General features: G+C 44.2%; 1 protein-coding gene across 1 annotated transcript; it reads left to right on the plus strand.

The window, feature by feature from the left end:
• Nucleotides 1-566: 566 nt before the first annotated feature.
• cfap65 (cilia and flagella associated protein 65) lies at nt 567-15,918 on the plus strand. Its single transcript, XM_086146088.1, has 34 exons — nt 567-954; nt 1,295-1,467; nt 1,556-1,658; nt 1,806-1,972; nt 3,742-3,953; nt 4,038-4,174; nt 4,612-4,837; nt 4,954-5,222; nt 5,297-5,467; nt 6,083-6,309; nt 6,422-6,578; nt 6,739-6,864; nt 7,027-7,284; nt 7,987-8,126; nt 8,267-8,351; nt 8,442-8,588; nt 8,709-8,874; nt 8,955-9,089; nt 9,201-9,405; nt 9,563-9,691; nt 9,775-9,865; nt 9,971-10,056; nt 10,230-10,296; nt 10,989-11,099; nt 12,193-12,384; nt 12,579-12,737; nt 12,852-12,995; nt 13,181-13,297; nt 13,451-13,573; nt 13,669-13,710; nt 14,018-14,223; nt 14,317-14,436; nt 14,647-15,027; nt 15,099-15,918. Exons 1-34 carry the CDS (start codon nt 874-876, stop codon nt 15,115-15,117), a joined length of 5,172 nt encoding a protein of 1,723 aa, XP_086002214.1. The 5' UTR covers nt 567-873; the 3' UTR covers nt 15,118-15,918.
• The last annotated feature ends 1,540 nt before the right edge of the window (nt 15,919-17,458 follow it).

Raw genomic sequence — 17,458 nt, forward strand, 5'->3', positions numbered from 1 at the left:
TGCAGAGCCAGGCGGCGACCCGTTCACATGCAAACGTGAGTATCAACCTTTTCATACAATGGATTTGACGTCAAAAATATACATTACAGTACATATTTGAATGTTCCTTTACATTACTCTAAGCTTCCGTGGACATTTGCCATCACAACAGTGAACCTGTGGACAAGTACACAAATGGAAAACTTAGAGAACTTGTGCTGATCTATACGTTCTTAGAATAGATCGAACTCTCTTGTGATCACTTTCGTATCATTTAAAGCAGAAGTGTTACTTCAAAAACTGACTATTTGACTAAAAATGTAAACTGGCTGTCAAACTAACTGCATCCTCCATTCTGATGCCGACCCATCAACCAAACAGGGTTTTCAGTGCTCCGTTTATGTGCCGTAGTATTTATAGGAAAACGACACAGCCCTGTAGAAAAGCCCTGACTCTGGGATAGGTGTTTCCATGGAAACCCCCCGCCCGCGGTTGCCTAGCAGCAGCGCAGTCTCCGGGAAAACAGCTCTTCGCCCTCCTGCGTCGCCGCAGTTGTCATGGCGACGCAAACATTTCTTAATTGCTAAGGAAACGCGGGGTCGTGTTAAAATGGCCCCGCAACGTCGATACTACGTTTAGGTCGTTTGAAAGAATCCTAAACTCAAGTCCAAGGTTCTTTCCGTCAAGTATTGGCTGTATATGTTTCTGGAAACGTCCGTTAGCTTGACGAGCTGCTATCCGTTAGCGCTAGCCTAGCTGCCAATGGGAACTTCACTAAGTGTGTCCTGAGCAGCCGCTTCGCGTCAAGCGGGCTGGTTTTTAATCGTTATCCAAGAGCTTTAGGAGACTTTGCCCGCAGTCCTCCTTCGTTTAACCATCCCACGTTTTCCAGACATGCCGGCGGAGAGCCGGGGGCCGGGCCGCCCGAAGCCGGACGCGCCGAGGAAGCCCTCAGGCACCGGGTCACATACCGGGGTGAGTGACACCTGGAACAGCGATTTATTCTGGTTTGAGTTTATTTACGTCTGTCTCCGTGGAGCAGGTGAAGAGAATGAAACAATGTGATTTTTTCATTTATTAACTAACCTCGTGGTTCGCTATTGGTAACAACAGGCATGGCATATAAGTGAGCACTGCCACATATGGCATTTGACATGGCGTTGACAAACCAGAGTCGTGTTGTGTCCACACTATTGCATCACTGTCTGCTTTGCTGATTCAGCCATGCCTCAAAGTGCGTCTGACAAAAGACAAACACAAATACTGTTGAAGTAATTCATTGCCCACTCACAACTTTGCATGCATGGCCTGGCAGAGTTTTGGCGATCATGTCCGGCAGCCCCGGCAAGGCTCTAGGCAGACAAGCTGCTTCCTGGGACTGGAGACCAGGCCCGAGCTGCTCTGGGAGGACTGGGACCCGGGGAAAGAGTTCACTAAGACGTTGATGTTAAAGAACATCCAAAGCAGGCCACAGAAGTTACACCTGAGGTCTTACAAGCACACACCAAATTAGCAATTTACGCTTTAAATGTGATGTGCAGTCACATGCTGATATTCCAACTGTTCTCTTTTGCAGACCTCCAGAGTCCAAGATCTTCAGTATCCAGGCCCCCAGGGTTATCACCGTCTGCCCAGGGAACTCCTACTCATTGCAGATCACCTTCAAACCTGCCTTGAGGGTAACACAACATAACCTAATGTGGACTTCTTGATCCCGCTGTAGTTGAGGTCGTGTTACAAATATCTGCTAGAAGAGAATTGTATTTGTCTGTAGAATTATGACAAGTGTTGCTGATATTTCTCACATATGCACGGGCTTGTTGCAGTGCGAGTATGAGGACAACATTGAGTTCCAAAGTAAAGACGGCAGCTTCCAAGTCTGCCTCCACGCCATCATTCCCCGTCATGTACTGGAGGTGCCCGAATCTGTGCTGCTGCCACTCTGTGCTGTTCAGCACTCGGTTCAGTCCGTTTTCCTGCTGAAAAATGTCAGGTTTGTATAAATGATGCGGCAGCACAGGATGTAGAATCTCTGACTGAGTGTGAATGGGAAGCAAAACTTCCCTGCGCTTGGGTTTTTGCTTGACAGTAAAGAGCATTCACTGTGTGCGCAATTATTAGGCAAGTGATATTTTGACCATATCATCATTTTACTCATAATTTCTAACTCCAAGCTGTAAACTTAAATGCTTATTAGAATCAATGCATATGTGGGGATGTGTTTTTGTGTAACGAGGGAGGGTGTGGCCTAAAGAGATCAACACCCTATAACAAGTTGTCCATATTTATTGGGCAGATTCTTGTCCTCTGGAAAAATATGGGCCAAAAAAGAGATTTAACTGACTCTGAAAAGTCAAAAATTGCTAAAAGTCTTTCGGGGCTCTTGAAATATCTTAAGATATTGGGGCATGATCACAGAGCCATCAAATATTTTGTTGCAAATCGTCAACAGGGATGCAAGAAATGTGTCAAGAAGAAAATATGCAAATTCACTGCTAAAGATTTGAGAAGAATCAAACATGAAGCTACCAGGAACCCATTATCCTCCAGTGGAACCCATTATCCTCCACAACTACACAACTACATACTCCACTCCGACCTGGAGTGTCAAGTAGGAAGTGTTCAATTCTCAGACATGGCCAAGGTGAGAGGCTGAAACCCAACCACCTCTGAACAAGACACAGAAGTTGAAAGGTCAAGAATGGGCCAAGAAATGTCTGAAGACAGATTTTTCAAAGGTTTTTTGGACTGATAAGATGAGAGTGACTCTTGACGGACCGGAGCGGATGGGTCCGTGGTTGGATCAGTAACGGACACGGAGCTCCACTTCCACTCAGACGCCAGCAAGGTGGAGGTGGGGAACTTTTTATGGTCAGTTATTACTATAGATGAGCTAGTTGGACCTTTTCGGGTTGAAAATGGACTCAAATTAACCTCTCAGATCAACTGCCAATTTTTAGAAGACACTTTCTTCAAGCAGTGGTCCAGGAAATAGTCTGCATCTTTCGAGAGAACTTTTATTTTTATACAAGACAACGCTCCATCACATGCATCAAAGTATACACTGCGTGGCTGGCCAGTAAAGGCCTTAAAGATAAAAAAAACAAATGACATGGCCCCCTTCTTCACCTGGCTTGAACCCTATTGAGAACTTATGGGCCCTTTTTAAGCAGGACATTCATAGCGAAGGTAAACAGTGCACCTCTCTGAACAGTGTCTGGGGGGTTGTGGTTGCAGCTGTACAAAAAGTTGATTCTGACCAGATCAAGAAACTAACTGACCCCATGAATGGAAGGCTTGTGACTCAGAAAAGTTTATTTGCAAATTTGAGTTTGTTTATTATTTTCACTTGTTGAGAAAGGTGAGAATAATAAACAAGATGGGAAAATCTTTGTTTTTCATTTACTCTTCATATTTTCTTAAGAAAGACTAAACTTCACTTTTACTTCTTAAATGTTCAGGTTTGAGGCTTTGTTAACATTTTGAATTGACCAAGAGCACTGTAGTTTTAAAATAACAAAATTAATCCTCAAAAATACAACTTGCCTAATAATGGTGCACACGGCATAGACAGTTTTCCACCTTCATATGTATGATTTAAAGACATCTATGGTGCAAACGCATTCTGTCTGACGTCTTTATCTTTAGCCAATGACATGATAAGACTTTTCTATTCCTCTTTTTATGCTACTGTCCTTTGCACCAGTCTTTCTTTCCCCTCTTCCATTCACCACCTGTTCCTCCACACTCGTTCCCACACAGTAAACTCCAGACATGGTTCCAGTGGGAATGTGCAGGACCTTTCAAACTGAGTCCAGCACACGGTCTACTGAAATCTGCCGAGGTCTGTCACATCACGGTTGTCTTCCAACCACAAGAGGCGTTGGTGTACCAGCAGCACGGCCTCTGCAGGTTTGGGGAGGAGGGAAATCTCAATGATGGCAGCTACTGCACGGTGCTTCTGCAGGGACTAGGTATTACAAACCCTGATGAGATAATCCAGTGGACGTGTCAGGAGATGTAGTGAAGCATCAGATTCTCTTGTCTTGTCTTATCAGCCAAGTACCCATGCCTCCAGCTGAGACATCCATGTAGCGAGGAAGAACCAGAGCGTGGTTGTCCAGTGCTGGAGTTCGGCGCTGTGGCAGTGGGTCAGAGATTACAGAAACATTTTGAAATCTACAATCCCTCTCCTGTGAGTTGCACTCAGAAAAGCCCGCGATGGCAGGGCGCCGGTTTTATAAGGTTCAAACAATCTCAAATTTGATCTTGTTCTTTTCAACGCATCAACAAAGAAGAATTTGTTCTTCGTGCATCTTGGTGACATGAGCTGATGAAGCTGAATCACATGAGTAACTATTTTCGAACACAACATACATCTGTTCAGAACAACAGAAATAAAACTTACATTCATACTAACATATGGTTCTTCAATAAGAAGGATTTCTTCTTATCCCACAATTAGTCTGAGGTTTGAATAACATTGAATAATTCTTAAAAGGCATTCAGTTTGTGTCTGATACTTTTCTACATTCCAATTATCTTGCAATTTCTTGATAGCTGAGCGTGGGTCTCCTTTTTTTAGTTCTTTTGTTTTTGTGTTTGTTTCTTTTTTACACCTTTTCTCTGCAGGTAACAGCATCTTTTTCTCTTTCACGACCATCTGGGGGAGTGCCTTTACTGGGATCAGAGTTCATTTGCGATGTCACTAAAGGGGAGGTAGCGCCAAGCGAACTGCTACGGGTTACAGTCACCTTCAGTCCGACCGTCGTCAACACAGTCTCCTTTGAATATGTATCTCTGAAGTGCAAAGGGGCGCTCAACAAACCCCTTATTAACCTCACTGGAACCTGCATAGGTAGGGTCATTCAGGAAGAAACATGCCTGCATATTATTATAAATATTCCATTCAAAATTGCAAAGAAGCCTTTAAAAAGGCTGCAACTTCAATTTTTTTTGGGAATCGTTCACCAGGTCCCAAATTAGCCTTGTCTTCGCCCGTCATTGACTTTGGCTGTACTACTGAAGGAGGAGCAGTGGAACAAGTGGTCAGGATGGTTAATGCCTCACCTGTGGAGGCTGTCTTCCAGTGGGACATTGACTGCAGTGGACACAGTGTGTTCAGCATCCGACCAGCGACTGGCACTTTGCACCCACTTACCTGCACCACAGTGAAGGCCTACTATAAGCCCTATCAGCCCAACACCCATCACAGGAGAGTAGCATGTTTGGTGCTTCATCAGGTAGTAGCAGAGCTGCCGGTGACTTTTGGTGTGCATTGTTCGGACCTCCCTACAGCATCTGTCTCCACTTGTAGGACCCATTGCTCCTGGACCTGTTTGGGACCTGTCACTCAAACCTGCAGCAGGCTGTCAGGCTGAAACCTGAATGCTTTGTTTCTTTCACGCCTCGAAGCCAGAGTAGAGAGGAGCCACCAGACAGCATCAGTCAAGACCATGACCTGGATCAGAGCTGTTCCCTTGAGGAGGTAAAGTGCAAGAAGGCATTTCAAAATCAAAACGTGACCTCAGCGATGAAGAAATATTTTTACTTGAGGAAAAAACTTACAAAACAGCAGTGCATAAAGGCTTGGAATTAAAAGTAGATATAATGTCAATGATTTTCATGGGGCAGAGCCTAGACAAAGACCAATCTGTTAAGTCATGCAAACACACAGGAGGAACCACTAAATGTTACAAAATCCAATGACATCTGTGATATTAGATACGCTGTCGTTTTAAAAGAAGCAGGAAAATTGATGCAAATTGATGCAAAACAAGTCAAAGATTTCCAGATAGACAGCAAGATGCCGAATGGAAAAATTATGAAAATAGATGAAATAAAAATATTCTAGACAAATCAAAATGGATGAGACATAACCAAAAAAGCATGCTAATATTCACAACATCTATTTTGAAATTACATTTAAAATGACTGAAAAACAAAACTATACACAATAATATTTGAATGAGAAAGACATTTTCAATGACAGGAACATGTAAAGGATGGAGGTTATGTTGGATTGTTCCTGAAAAGGTCCTGGGAAATTATCTTGAAGACAAGGAAGCTCTCCTCTTTTTTTCTGGGTAACCTTTTTTTGCAGTTGAAGCAGAGACCAGAGAGCGCTGCTGTCAAGTCAGTCACTCCAGTGGAGGACTACTATCAGTCCTGCTTTGGCCACATGGATCCACAATCGTCCTTTTGGTGTCCTCATTTATCAGTGGTGCCGAATGAGCTCCTGTTTAATCACAAACAGTCCTCCCTCTCGCCCACGTCCTCAGCCTCCTCCCAGGCTGTCTGCATCACCAACTATACCGGAGTGAAACTCAGGTACTACTTTTCTATGGGTCCTCGACATGGTTTCAGAGTCAAAACACTGGATTGATGCTTCGTGACACAGACCCAACAGAAATACCATCCCTTGCATGTGTTTCTGTTCCAGCCTGGTGTGGACTTTAATGCAAGACTCTCCATTCTCTGTCATCCCCTCGTCATGTGTCCTGGGTCCACTTAAGGCCACGGCATTCAGAGTAAACTATGACCCCAAGGAGCTAAATACACTGCATGGCGCTCAGCTGGAGTGCTTTGCATATTACAAGGTAAATAACAACGAAAACCACAAAAAAAACTCAACAAAAGTAATTCATCCTTTTGTTGAGTGAATGGAGTGAAATCATAGAATGGTTTGCTTTTTTTCTGTAGTCTAAACCTATAATAATACAAAAAAGATCCCTATTACAATGTACCCTCTGGATGCAGCAGGATGACGGGAAGGAGCGGCTGCTGTATCCGCCCTGGTGTGTGACTGTCAGGGTCATCGGCCACTCCTTCCAGCTCGGCAAAGAGCACTTCAGCCCACGCTGGTCCCTGAGGCCCGATCGAGTGGTGAGATGCAAGCACTAAAAGCGTCTAAAAAAAGAGTTCAAAAGCCGACATTTAAGCTATGCTAGTAATATTTTACCCAGCAATTTTTTCAGTACTTCAAAATGAAAGAACATCATAATAGTATCTCATACTAAAGGGCCGTAATCAATATGTTCTTTGTAGGTGTTTCCTGGGCTAAGGGTTCTTTCCTATCGGACGGCTCTCCTCTGCAATACCGGCGACCTTCCCCTCACTTTCTGGCTAAGCCCACCCCGCAGCTCAAATCCTGCCTCGGCAGAGTCTGTGTTTTTAGTGCCAGGCTGCAGCTTCATCCCGCCGGGTGGTTACCAAATCCTCACCCTCAGGGCCACTCCCTCCGAAGACAGTCCCGAAAAAGGATTTATCCTGAACTTGCAGCTCAATGCCACTCAACACACTCAGGTACCGAGGACATATACAGTAGAATCAGCAGCGGATTTTATTACCCAAGTCACTGAGATATCAGGCCAGTAGGCCAGTTGTTTTGTCATTTTAGGTATTTTTGTAAAGTAGCCGAGTGACTGTTAAGTATTGCATTGTCTTTTATTGATCATTTATACATTTGAAGTCCCAATCGAATTTTCAGTTGGGCTAAAATGCAATACGTGTCTGGTGGTGGAGCAAATGTTTGTCTCAGATTATCAACAGCATCATCTGTTGAAGTGTTCTATTCCTGTCATTGAATTATCCAAGTTGAGTTTTAATAATAACAATGATCCTTTATTAATCCCACGAGGGGAATTTCGTTCTCTGCAATTAATCCATCATGGATGAACCATGAGCAGTAGGCTGCCATCCATCAGCGCCAGGGGAGCAGCGAGGGATTCAGTGTCTTGCTCAACAACACTTCAACACACTAGAAGGAGCCGAGAACCGAACCAGGAATGTTTGATTCCAGAGACGATTGCTCTCCCTCCTGTGCCACACCACCCCTAGTCTAATAAATATCAATAGATTTAGATTGATTTGTTTTATAATATTTGTATTAAATTTCTTTCTTTATTTATATTTATATAAATATAAATATTGGTATCAGCCCCAAAATGCAGAGCAGTATTTTCACAAGTTTCACTTCTATCCTTCTTCCACCTGCGTGTTACATAGGAGCTGACGGTGCTTAGCAGGCTGGAAAAGCTTTCGTTGTGTCTTGAGGGTGAAGGCAGTTTACATTTCCAGCCGACATTCCTGGGCTCACGGACACAGCGCAGCCATCACATCAGGAACCTCTGCTCCTTTCCACTGCAGTGAGTTGTCTTCTGCTGAAGGTCACTCAGTGGATTGTCATTCCGGTCTATGTTACCACACCGATTCCAGAGTCTTTTCTGTTGTCTGGACCCATTCTAGCGTAATTTATATAGTTTTTCCCCATTGTTCTTTTTGACAGGTATCAATGGAGTATCCCCGAGTTAGACCAGGAGCTTATCCATGTTGAGCCAGATTCAGGGGAACTGCAACCGAATGAGAGCGTAGTACGAGTCTGCATGTTGACTGATGTCTTGTGACAACAATTGTAGTCCAGTCTCTGTTTACCAAATGGTCTCTGCTTGATGTCGTTACAGTTTGAGAGGTGGTCCTTCAGCCCGCTGGCTGAAAAAACGTACATTCTCAAACCTATGCTAACCTTTTGGCCTATCCAGACGTCTGATGGCGACAAGTCCCACCTTAACATGCGAGTGGTTGGAGCAGGTTCCAAAGGATGCATAGAGGTATGACTCTGCCTTTTCACATGTTGTGACACTTTTCATGCATACATGAATCTCTGCAAGTTTGACTGTATTGGCATACACCTCAAGTCATGTGCTCGTGTTTGTTTGTTTCCTTTTCAGGCAGAGAGCACTGTCCTGGACATGGGAGAGACTGTGATTGGAAGCTATCGGTCAATTAGTGTTCCCTTACTGAACAACAGCCCCTGCTCTGTTTCCTTTTGTCTCTCAGTCCAGCAGAAGCTCCTGGATGAGCAACCACTTCACGGCCACAAGTCTGATGCAAGAGGTATTCATTTCTGTGAGAGTCCAGTTGTGTATATGCTGTAGTTGAACAGCGGCAGCACTTTGAATGGTCATGTCTGGCAGATTTGGCCCTGGAGCTGGACCGCCACAGGGCCACCATCGCCGCACACTCCAAAATGCTGCTCAGATGTACATTCAGACCACACAGGCGAGCCCAGTACCAGTGGACCATCAGCTACCAGACACTGAGCCCCAGTGGTACGCAGAAAACAAAAAACACACCGTTGGACTACTTTAACTTTGTTAATTATTTTATTTGTGCCTGCATGTGTCCCTCTCTCTCCCTCATGTAATCTGTCTTCACTGTAGATGCTGTGCTGTGCCCCCCCGGAGCAGTGTGTGAAGTGCGAGCTCAGGGTGTGTTCCCCACACTGCAGGTTGCTGACACCTGCTGCGGGGGCAGCGTGGCGAGGCTCAGCAAAAAACGCTTGTGGAAACTTTTCTCACTGGACAGTCTGAACCACCAATTGCTGTCCCCCTCTGAAGTCACTACCAGATCCAAGAACATGCACAGGTCAGGGCCTTGCCTCCAAACCCGGTGATGTCTTAAAGTAGGAGGAAATCATTCACTGAACAAAAGATAAATGGAAATCAGTAACAAAATATTTTGGGAATATACTGAATTGTTGTAATCATACATGCATCGTAAAATCCTCTCGTCCTGTCTTCAGTCAGCACTTCGGTCCCACCATCTTAACCAAAACCATATTGGATTTTAACTTCAGTGCAGCGCCACTGAATTCTGACCCGTCCTATTTCAACTTGATGTTTCACAACCCTGGCTGCATCCCTGTAGATTGGTGAGTGGAAAGCAGTCCAAGATCATTTCAACACTTTTGGATAGGTCACTCCTACATACAAGTCCATTCCTTTGCAACTTCAGGACATTCCTGTTTCCTGAGGACCAACAGATAGAGCTGCAGTACTGGGCCGAGACGGGAGAGTTCAGCAACACTGAGCTGCATCATATGCGGGTAAGGCTGCTTGCGGCTCTGCCTCGGAACTGAACCGCTGTAATCCAGATATCACAGACTAGTGTGGCTGATGAGAGGATATTTATGTTTTCCCTCTCTGAGCAGATTCTGGAGGACCATCTTTTTGATGTGTTTCCTCGTTCAGGAACTTTGCTGCCTGGCCAGCAGAGGGCAGTGCAGTTCAGCTTCAGGTCAGACATGGAAGACTCCATAGAGGAGTTACTTGTCAAGGGGCGGAAACTTGAATGCTTTTTATTTACCTGCTCTGACATAGATTTAAGAGTTTTATCTTAACTGTAACGCGCAGACATTCTGTTGGTATGTGACAAGATGATCATATAATCTTAAGTGTTTTCTTTTTTAGAAATGAGTTTACTGGAATGCATCAGTTTCCTATCGTCTTCAAACTCTCACACGGCAGAGAGATATTGGTGAGAAAGAATTTGTTTGAGTGATGTTTATTTTATTTTCAGCAACAAAACAAGAAACAGGGCAGTACAGCACTAGCAAAATTTGTATATTTCCAGTCTGGGCTCAGTGATATCTAAAGAAAAAAAGTGACTAATGATTTATTCAACCAATATACAGTATATCTGGACATTTTGGCAGTGTGAACAAGCACACTATCATCAGAATGAAAGGCACGTTCTCCTGGTTTCTTCTCACTGCCTACTAATTTGTAAATTTCACATCATTTTCTCACTGATTTTAAGATCCTTTTCAAATGATGTTTTTTGGATTTCTTACAAGCAATTGTTTACTCAATAAAATAATATATTCATTCATAAGTTAATACATTGAACACATACACTAAACATCTTATAACAGTATGGTTCAGAAGCCTTTTGGCCTAGAGAAGGACCAAAGAGGAGGTTTCTGGACGTAGAGAAAGAGGACATGAGGTCAGTTAGTGGAAGAGGAGGGTGGAGGACGTGGATTTTGGCCCCTGAAGGGAGAAGCTGAAAAAGCAGGGAGATGAAAAACACAGCCCACAGCTCTGTATTTGTGCGACTACTTGAACTTTCAAATGTAATCATTCTCTGATGTAACAATGGAGAGATCTGTGACTAACGGGGCTTTCAGTGTTCTGCCCTCTGAAGCCTTGTTGTGTTTTTGTGGGCAGTTAAACTTCCAGGGGCTGACGGTGGAGAGGAACAGGCCGTATCTCCACTTTCCAGACACGCGACACATCTTTGACCCCGTAACCATTGGCGATTTAACTCCTCCGCTGCAGGTGTGTGCTGGATCTCAGTATGGTTGATGTGAAACAACTGACATTTAAATTGATTTGATGTGCATGTTGGAAATAAGGACAGAAAAAAATCCTCCAAACAACAGACGTGCAGGGACCCAATATATCTGCCAATATTAGCAGAAGCATTCTACGGTCTTATGTGTCGGCAGTCTCACAGAGTGATTTGTAAAAACACGATTTGCTTATCATTTATTTTTATTTTTATTTATTATTTATTTATTTACAGCAGATAACCAGGTAGAAACAATGCTTTCCGTTGTCGTCGTCGTCAGAAAGTCTGAAATCAGTCCTTTAGTTTAGAATACTGACAACAATGGATTTGCTTTCTTTGCTTTTAATTGGCTCGTTGCTGACCATCCATCAGTATCATGAAAGAAGCACTCCTATAAGAGAAATAACTTTATTCGTCACATTACATCATTCATACAGCACATACAGCTAAATTTGACCACTATACCAAACCCATCGTAGATGAACCATGCGCGGGGTGGGGGTGCAGTTAGGGGTTCAATGTCTTTCTCAACAAGACTTCTACAGGCGAGGAGGAACCAGGTATCAAACCAGGAATGTTGGGTTCCAAGGGCGACCACTCTGAGCCCCTGCGCCACGCTGCCCTTCTGTATGATACTGTTTAAATTGATTTAAAATATTGGCCAATATATTGCAATATATTGAGTAAAAATTTTTTTTTTTTTTTTAGCTCATGATTTCAGTACTTGTTCTCGGATGCTGCTACCCCGTGATGTCCCCCCCAATTGCCCCTTTTTTTTGTTTTGGGGACAAAAAAAGTTTTTCTGAATTTGATTCTGAAAACAAGCAGTCATTTGGATCTGATTTGTAGCCTTAACTTGACTTTAGTCATTTACTCAAACAGAGTTTGAGGTTTGTGAAAAAGTAATTGTATTGAAAATACAGAGCTGAACTGTGTTGTCTCTTATTAACAATAAGATTGATCTAACATGACTCAATAATCTATCCTGGCCTTGGAATCCAATTTTAGCCCATCAACCTTTTGGACCAGGGCTTGGAAGAGCAGTAAAGTCTCACTGATTTGTCTCTTACCGACCTTTAGGTGTATGAGATATACAACGCTGGTGCAATTTTAGTCTATTACGAAGTGGACACCACCATCCTGACAGAGCTACAAGTGGACAACTTCAATCATCCGGTTCTGTGCTGCCTCAATCCGATGGGAGAGGTTCTACCTGGGAGGGCTGCAATGCTGGAATTCATCTTCTCGCCACTGGAGGCGAGGACGTATCATGTATGGGAAGAGTCATACTGTTACCCCTCGCTGTCTTATCAGATCCCTTTCTCACCCCATTCTGAAGCCAGTTTCAATTTGGTGAATTATTGCTAATCAGTTACAATCTGTAATTCCTTGTAGATTTTTATATTTTAAATGCTTTCAGCATATAGGTCTAATACTTGTCAATCAACCGCCGCCCGTGTCGCCAGATGGATATTCCAATCCACGTCAGAGACGGAGACTCAACCCTGGTGAGGTTCGAGGGACAGGGGCTGGATTCTGCTGCACTGGCCTCTTCAAAACAGATGAAACGCAGCGAGGCAGAGCCGTCGGAGACATGCGTGCAGAGGATGCCTTTCCCAGAGCAGGTGAGATGTGGGAGGCACCGAGTGTTCGTAAGCGAAGAGGAAGACGCGCGCATTGAAATGTAAGGTCAGATCAGGTGGGGTACCAACACTGTGCTCTCCTACCTGTGTGTGCAGGTGGTGTTTCTGTCCGAAGACAGTGTGTGTCTCGGCGATATCCCTGTCCGCTCTCAGTCGTCACGGCTTCTCTTCCTCACAAATCTGTCGTGTAGAGAGACCGTCCGCTACACTTGGGACTTGGTCCAGCAGGGCAACCAGCAGGTACCCGTGGATACACTGACTTGAAAAGGAATGTTATGTTGTCTCAGTCATGGGTTGTACGGATTTTCTTGATCTATCCAGACTTTGAAAGTGCAGAAATAAAGTCATGTACAGTATGTCTCTTTGCTTCATGTGTTGCTGACATCAGCTCTGACCCAGCATCCGTGTGTTTCATGTTGTCTTAGGTGGTGCAAATCAGACCAAAGAAAGGCATCCTGTGTCCGGGGGAGAGTGTGCTTTGTGTCCTCACCTTCACATCTACTGAGTTCCCCGCCATTTATCAACTAGATATCATCTGTCAGGTACCACAGAAGTGCCACCAGAGTTCCCCTGCTATAGAGTCGGGGGATCTAGCAGAAAACCTTTTCCTTTGCGAAAAAGGTGGTCCAAAAAAGGACCACCAAAATTCAAGTGCTGGTTTGGATGAATCCTTCTTGTCATCCTCTGGCTTCTAGCTCACTCAAGAGGCAGAACTGGCTCGGTACCATGATGCTTTGCAGTGCTGGGAGCAGGAGCGAGACAGGCAGCAGAATGAATTCACAGACTTTTCACAAAGCCACTGGATTCTGACAGACCCTGTAAGAACCAGCTACCAATTGAATAGCCACATATTTTCTCAATGATGTGATGGGTTTTCACTGTGCTTTTATCTATTTTTTTTGCTTTGGTACAGATGGCCTCTGTTGAAGAAAGGCCACCACTCAGGAAATACAAGGTGACTGCAGGGATTTTAACATGAAAATTCTCATTCATATTCATATTATATATTGTCTGCCATGCTTTCATCAACGATTCAAAATTCAATAGTAGCTCAAGGAGTACCAGTGGGTGCCATGGGCCAAGTCTAATCATTGACAATAAGAAAATAATGAATTGCTCCGCTCTCCCACAATGCGGCGGGGTTCGTTTTCACAGCTGGACAAGTGTATGATAGTTGTAGCATGTCATCCATACAGATCTTTTAATGAATAGATCAGCCTTTGTGAGATGCTGTACTCAGACTGGACCTCTATCCCATTCAGATTCTCCCTCCTATCTGCACTGTTAATTGTGATAAGTCGGTGGATTTTGTTTGCTCCAAACGGCGGGAGCAGCGTGAAAAGGCAAAGGAGTGGAGGCGTCCTGAACCACCTAAACCTGCTCAGCTGCATCTGCGGGTTACTGCTCATTCCCATGGGACCCTGGAATACCTCACACACTTTCCGGACCTCTTCAATAAGCACCACAGGCAAAACGTTACTTGACAGTGCAAAAGCACCTCGATAACACTGATGATGTCAAGATGTTGCCGGCTTAATGTTTCCATGTGTCCTGCATCCAGGAGGTCCTTCTGGTCACACCGGCCCCAGAGGTCTCCGACTCCCTCGTCCAGCTCTTCTGTCCCCACCGGGCGGCAGCTGCCGACACAGATCCTAGTGGAAGTACTCACTGCTCTGTTTGGGTAATACTTTCACACCTTACACTTTGCATCCTGGCACCCATCTCTGTCCTGTTCAGGACTAGACAGGAAGCTTCAATATTGCATTGTGGTAACTTTTTTGGAAAGACTGTGATAGAAAGGGTTGCACTTTTGAAAGGAACGAGGCTCAGTGAAATGTCTACTGAGGCTGTAGGAGTGTGGGTATTCATGTTTTTTGTCATCTCTCCACAGGGACATTCTGAATGATGAGGCATTTGTCCACTCTTTGATTTCCTTGTCATCTAAGCCCAATTTATATGCGAGGAGAATATCCTCCAGCCTCTCCAGCCCCCTCTCTTTGTCTCCCCCCACATACCAACCTCTCATTCCATTGGACAAGACAAAGGCTGAACTGGAAAATCAGCATGACACACTTAAAACTTCTGGAGGTGCAGGTGGTCCAGATCAGGTGTCAAAAGCAACCATCTCTCTTAGCCTTAAACATGTGCCGGTTGACATGTGTGAGGACATTTTGCTAAACACCCTCCAGAATCTAATGGTTGAAGCTGTCAGAGGAGAGCTTGACCTCACCGCACACCCACGCAGCATTGTTAAGCCACCTCTTTCTGCCAGGTAGCAAACACCACACAGAGGATTTTACAAGAAAAGTATTCTCTCCAATAAAATACTGTGTTTTCCATCAGGAACAGGAGGGTGTCCTGAGGAACAGAGTCAGAGAAGATAAAGAAAAACCAAGAGGAACAAGAAAGAACTTGAGTCAGAGCCTCAACAACATTACTCAGTGGCACCAGCCTTTTCCTCCTGGCTTCCATACTTTTGCTAAAATGCTTGTCAGATCTTTTTGTGGCAACTGGACTTGATGTCTCCTGTCAAAGATGTTTCACCATCCATTACTGAAGTAGCCTCTCGGATCAGAGGTGAACCATCTTCAAGGAAGAAACCATGTCCGGTTGCCACAATTAGACAAGGATTAACCAGGACCTGGATGACTGAGAACCTCCATAGGTGGCTAACATGCTGCCTCTGAAGCAGGTTGCTATCACATGTTCTGAGGAATTTAGTACATACTAGTGCTTTGGGTTTTTGTTTTTATTCTGAATGGAATGCACTTGATAAAAACTTGTCAGAGGAACTATGAGGGTGGTGTTCCTCATGTGTCTGTTCTGGGGCCCATGTTGTTTCCTGTGGCCCATGCGCTCCTCGTAAAAGGTCCCTCTCTGCCAAATAATCCAGATGTCTCCTGCCAGGGTAGTGCAGACAAAGGTATGCTGCTCAGTCCAATGTGAGTTGCTTCAATAGCCTGTTTGTCTGCTTCAAATTTTTAAATCAACTGACACTGTTGGCACCTCTAACCTGACACTTTGCAAGCATTGTAGCACTTAGCAAGCAACTTGAGATTTAGCGGCTTAGTGGAACACACACGCAAAATGTATTCCAGTCTCACCGACATGAGATACTTCTCTGAGGTAGAGGCTGAAAGTGTTTCTCCCACTTTGTCTGCAAAGGTTAATGGAAACCATGACAGTAATGATGTGTTGAATTTTTGAATTAAACCTATCCAAACTCTCCAAGTGCTTCCTGAAAGAGCTCTGATTGGTGTTCCTCAAGGTAAAGAAATCTACAACGTATTTTATTCTAAATTTGTGGTTTTACAAGCAAACAATTCAAATGTTAAATATTGACTTTGATATGTTTGGTCAGGAATATTTCTGAGTAACCGAGATGTCTATCCCGGGCTGTTAATCAAATATTCAGCTCAAGAGAAGCCAGGCGAATATTGAATATTGGGACTATGACAGGAAAAGGTAAAAGTTGGTTGACATGATGCAGAGAAGGACAGTGAATATACTGTGTGTCCAGGAGACCTGGTTTAAAAGTAGCAAGGCTAGAAGCTTAGGCGCAGGCTTGAAGTTGTACTATCATAGTATCATGGTACTGACAAGAAGAGAAATGGAGTAGGAGTTATCTTGGAGGAGTTTGTTTGGAATGGTGAGAATGTCATATAGCCTTATGAGTCTGAAACTGGAAAGTGAAGGTGTGATGCTCAATGTTATTAGTGGCTACGCCCTGCAGGTGGGATGTGAGTTTGAGGAGAAGTTCTGGAATGAGTTAGATGAAGTGATACAGAATATCCCTAGAGATGAGAGAGTGGTAATTGGTGCAGACTTCAATGGGCATGTTGGTGAAAACAGTCGAGGGGATGAAGAAGTGATGGGCGGATTTGGTATACAGGATAGGAACGCAGAGGGACAGATGGTAGATTTTGCGAAAAGGATGGAAATGGCTGTACTGAACATTTTTTTTCCCAGAAAAGACAGGAACATAGGATAACTTAGAAGAGCGGCAGCAGAAACACGCAGGTCGACTACATCTTGTATAGACGAGGTTACCTGAGAGAGATCAGTGACTGCAAAGTAGTTGTAGGTGAGAGTGTAACCAGACAACATAGGATGCTGGTTGGTCGGATGACTCTGGTGACAAGGAAGATCAAGAGGACAAAGGCAGAGCACAGGACAAAGTGGTGGAAACTGAAATGGGAGGAGTTGAGAAAGACACTGGGTGGTCGGGGAACTTTCAGACGATTGGACAACAACAGCTAGGGTTATCAGGGAGACGGGTAGGAGAGTACTTGGTGTGTCATCTGGAAGGAACGTAGATAAGGAGACATGGTGGTGGAATGAGGGAGTGCGGGAGTGTATGCAGAGAAAGCGGTTAGCAAAGAAGAAGTGGGATAATGAGGGGACTGAGGAGAACACAGGAGTACAGGGCGATACAACGTATGGTAAAGATAGAGGTAGCAAAGACAAAACAAAGGGCGTACGATGACTTGTATGCTCGGTTGGATAGTGAGGAGGTAGAGAATGATCTATACAGGTTGGCGAAACAAAGATAAAGATGGAAAGAATGTACAGCAGGTCCAGGTGATTATGGATAGAGAGGGAAATGTATTGACAGATGCTAGAAGAGTGATGGGAAGATGGAAAGAATACTTTGAAGGAAAGATGAATGAAAAATGAAAGAAAGACAAAGGGAGAAAGGTAAA

This window comes from Fistularia commersonii, chromosome 4, assembly GCF_037954325.1.
Source record: "Fistularia commersonii isolate RoL2024-O1a breed Wild chromosome 4, RoL_Fcom_v1.0, whole genome shotgun sequence".
NCBI classification, from domain to species: domain Eukaryota; kingdom Metazoa; phylum Chordata; class Actinopteri; order Syngnathiformes; family Fistulariidae; genus Fistularia; species Fistularia commersonii.

Coding starts and splice junctions, on each gene's coding strand:
- cfap65 (XM_086146088.1), top strand. CDS start 874: ATGCCGGCGGAGAGCCGGGGGCCGGGCCGCCCGAAGCCGGACGCGCCG. Junction 6,865..7,026: donor CCCTGAGGCCCGATCGAGTG/GTGAGATGCAAG, acceptor TGTTCTTTGTAG/GTGTTTCCTGGGCTAAGGGT. Junction 8,589..8,708: donor GTTCCAAAGGATGCATAGAG/GTATGACTCTGC, acceptor TTTCCTTTTCAG/GCAGAGAGCACTGTCCTGGA.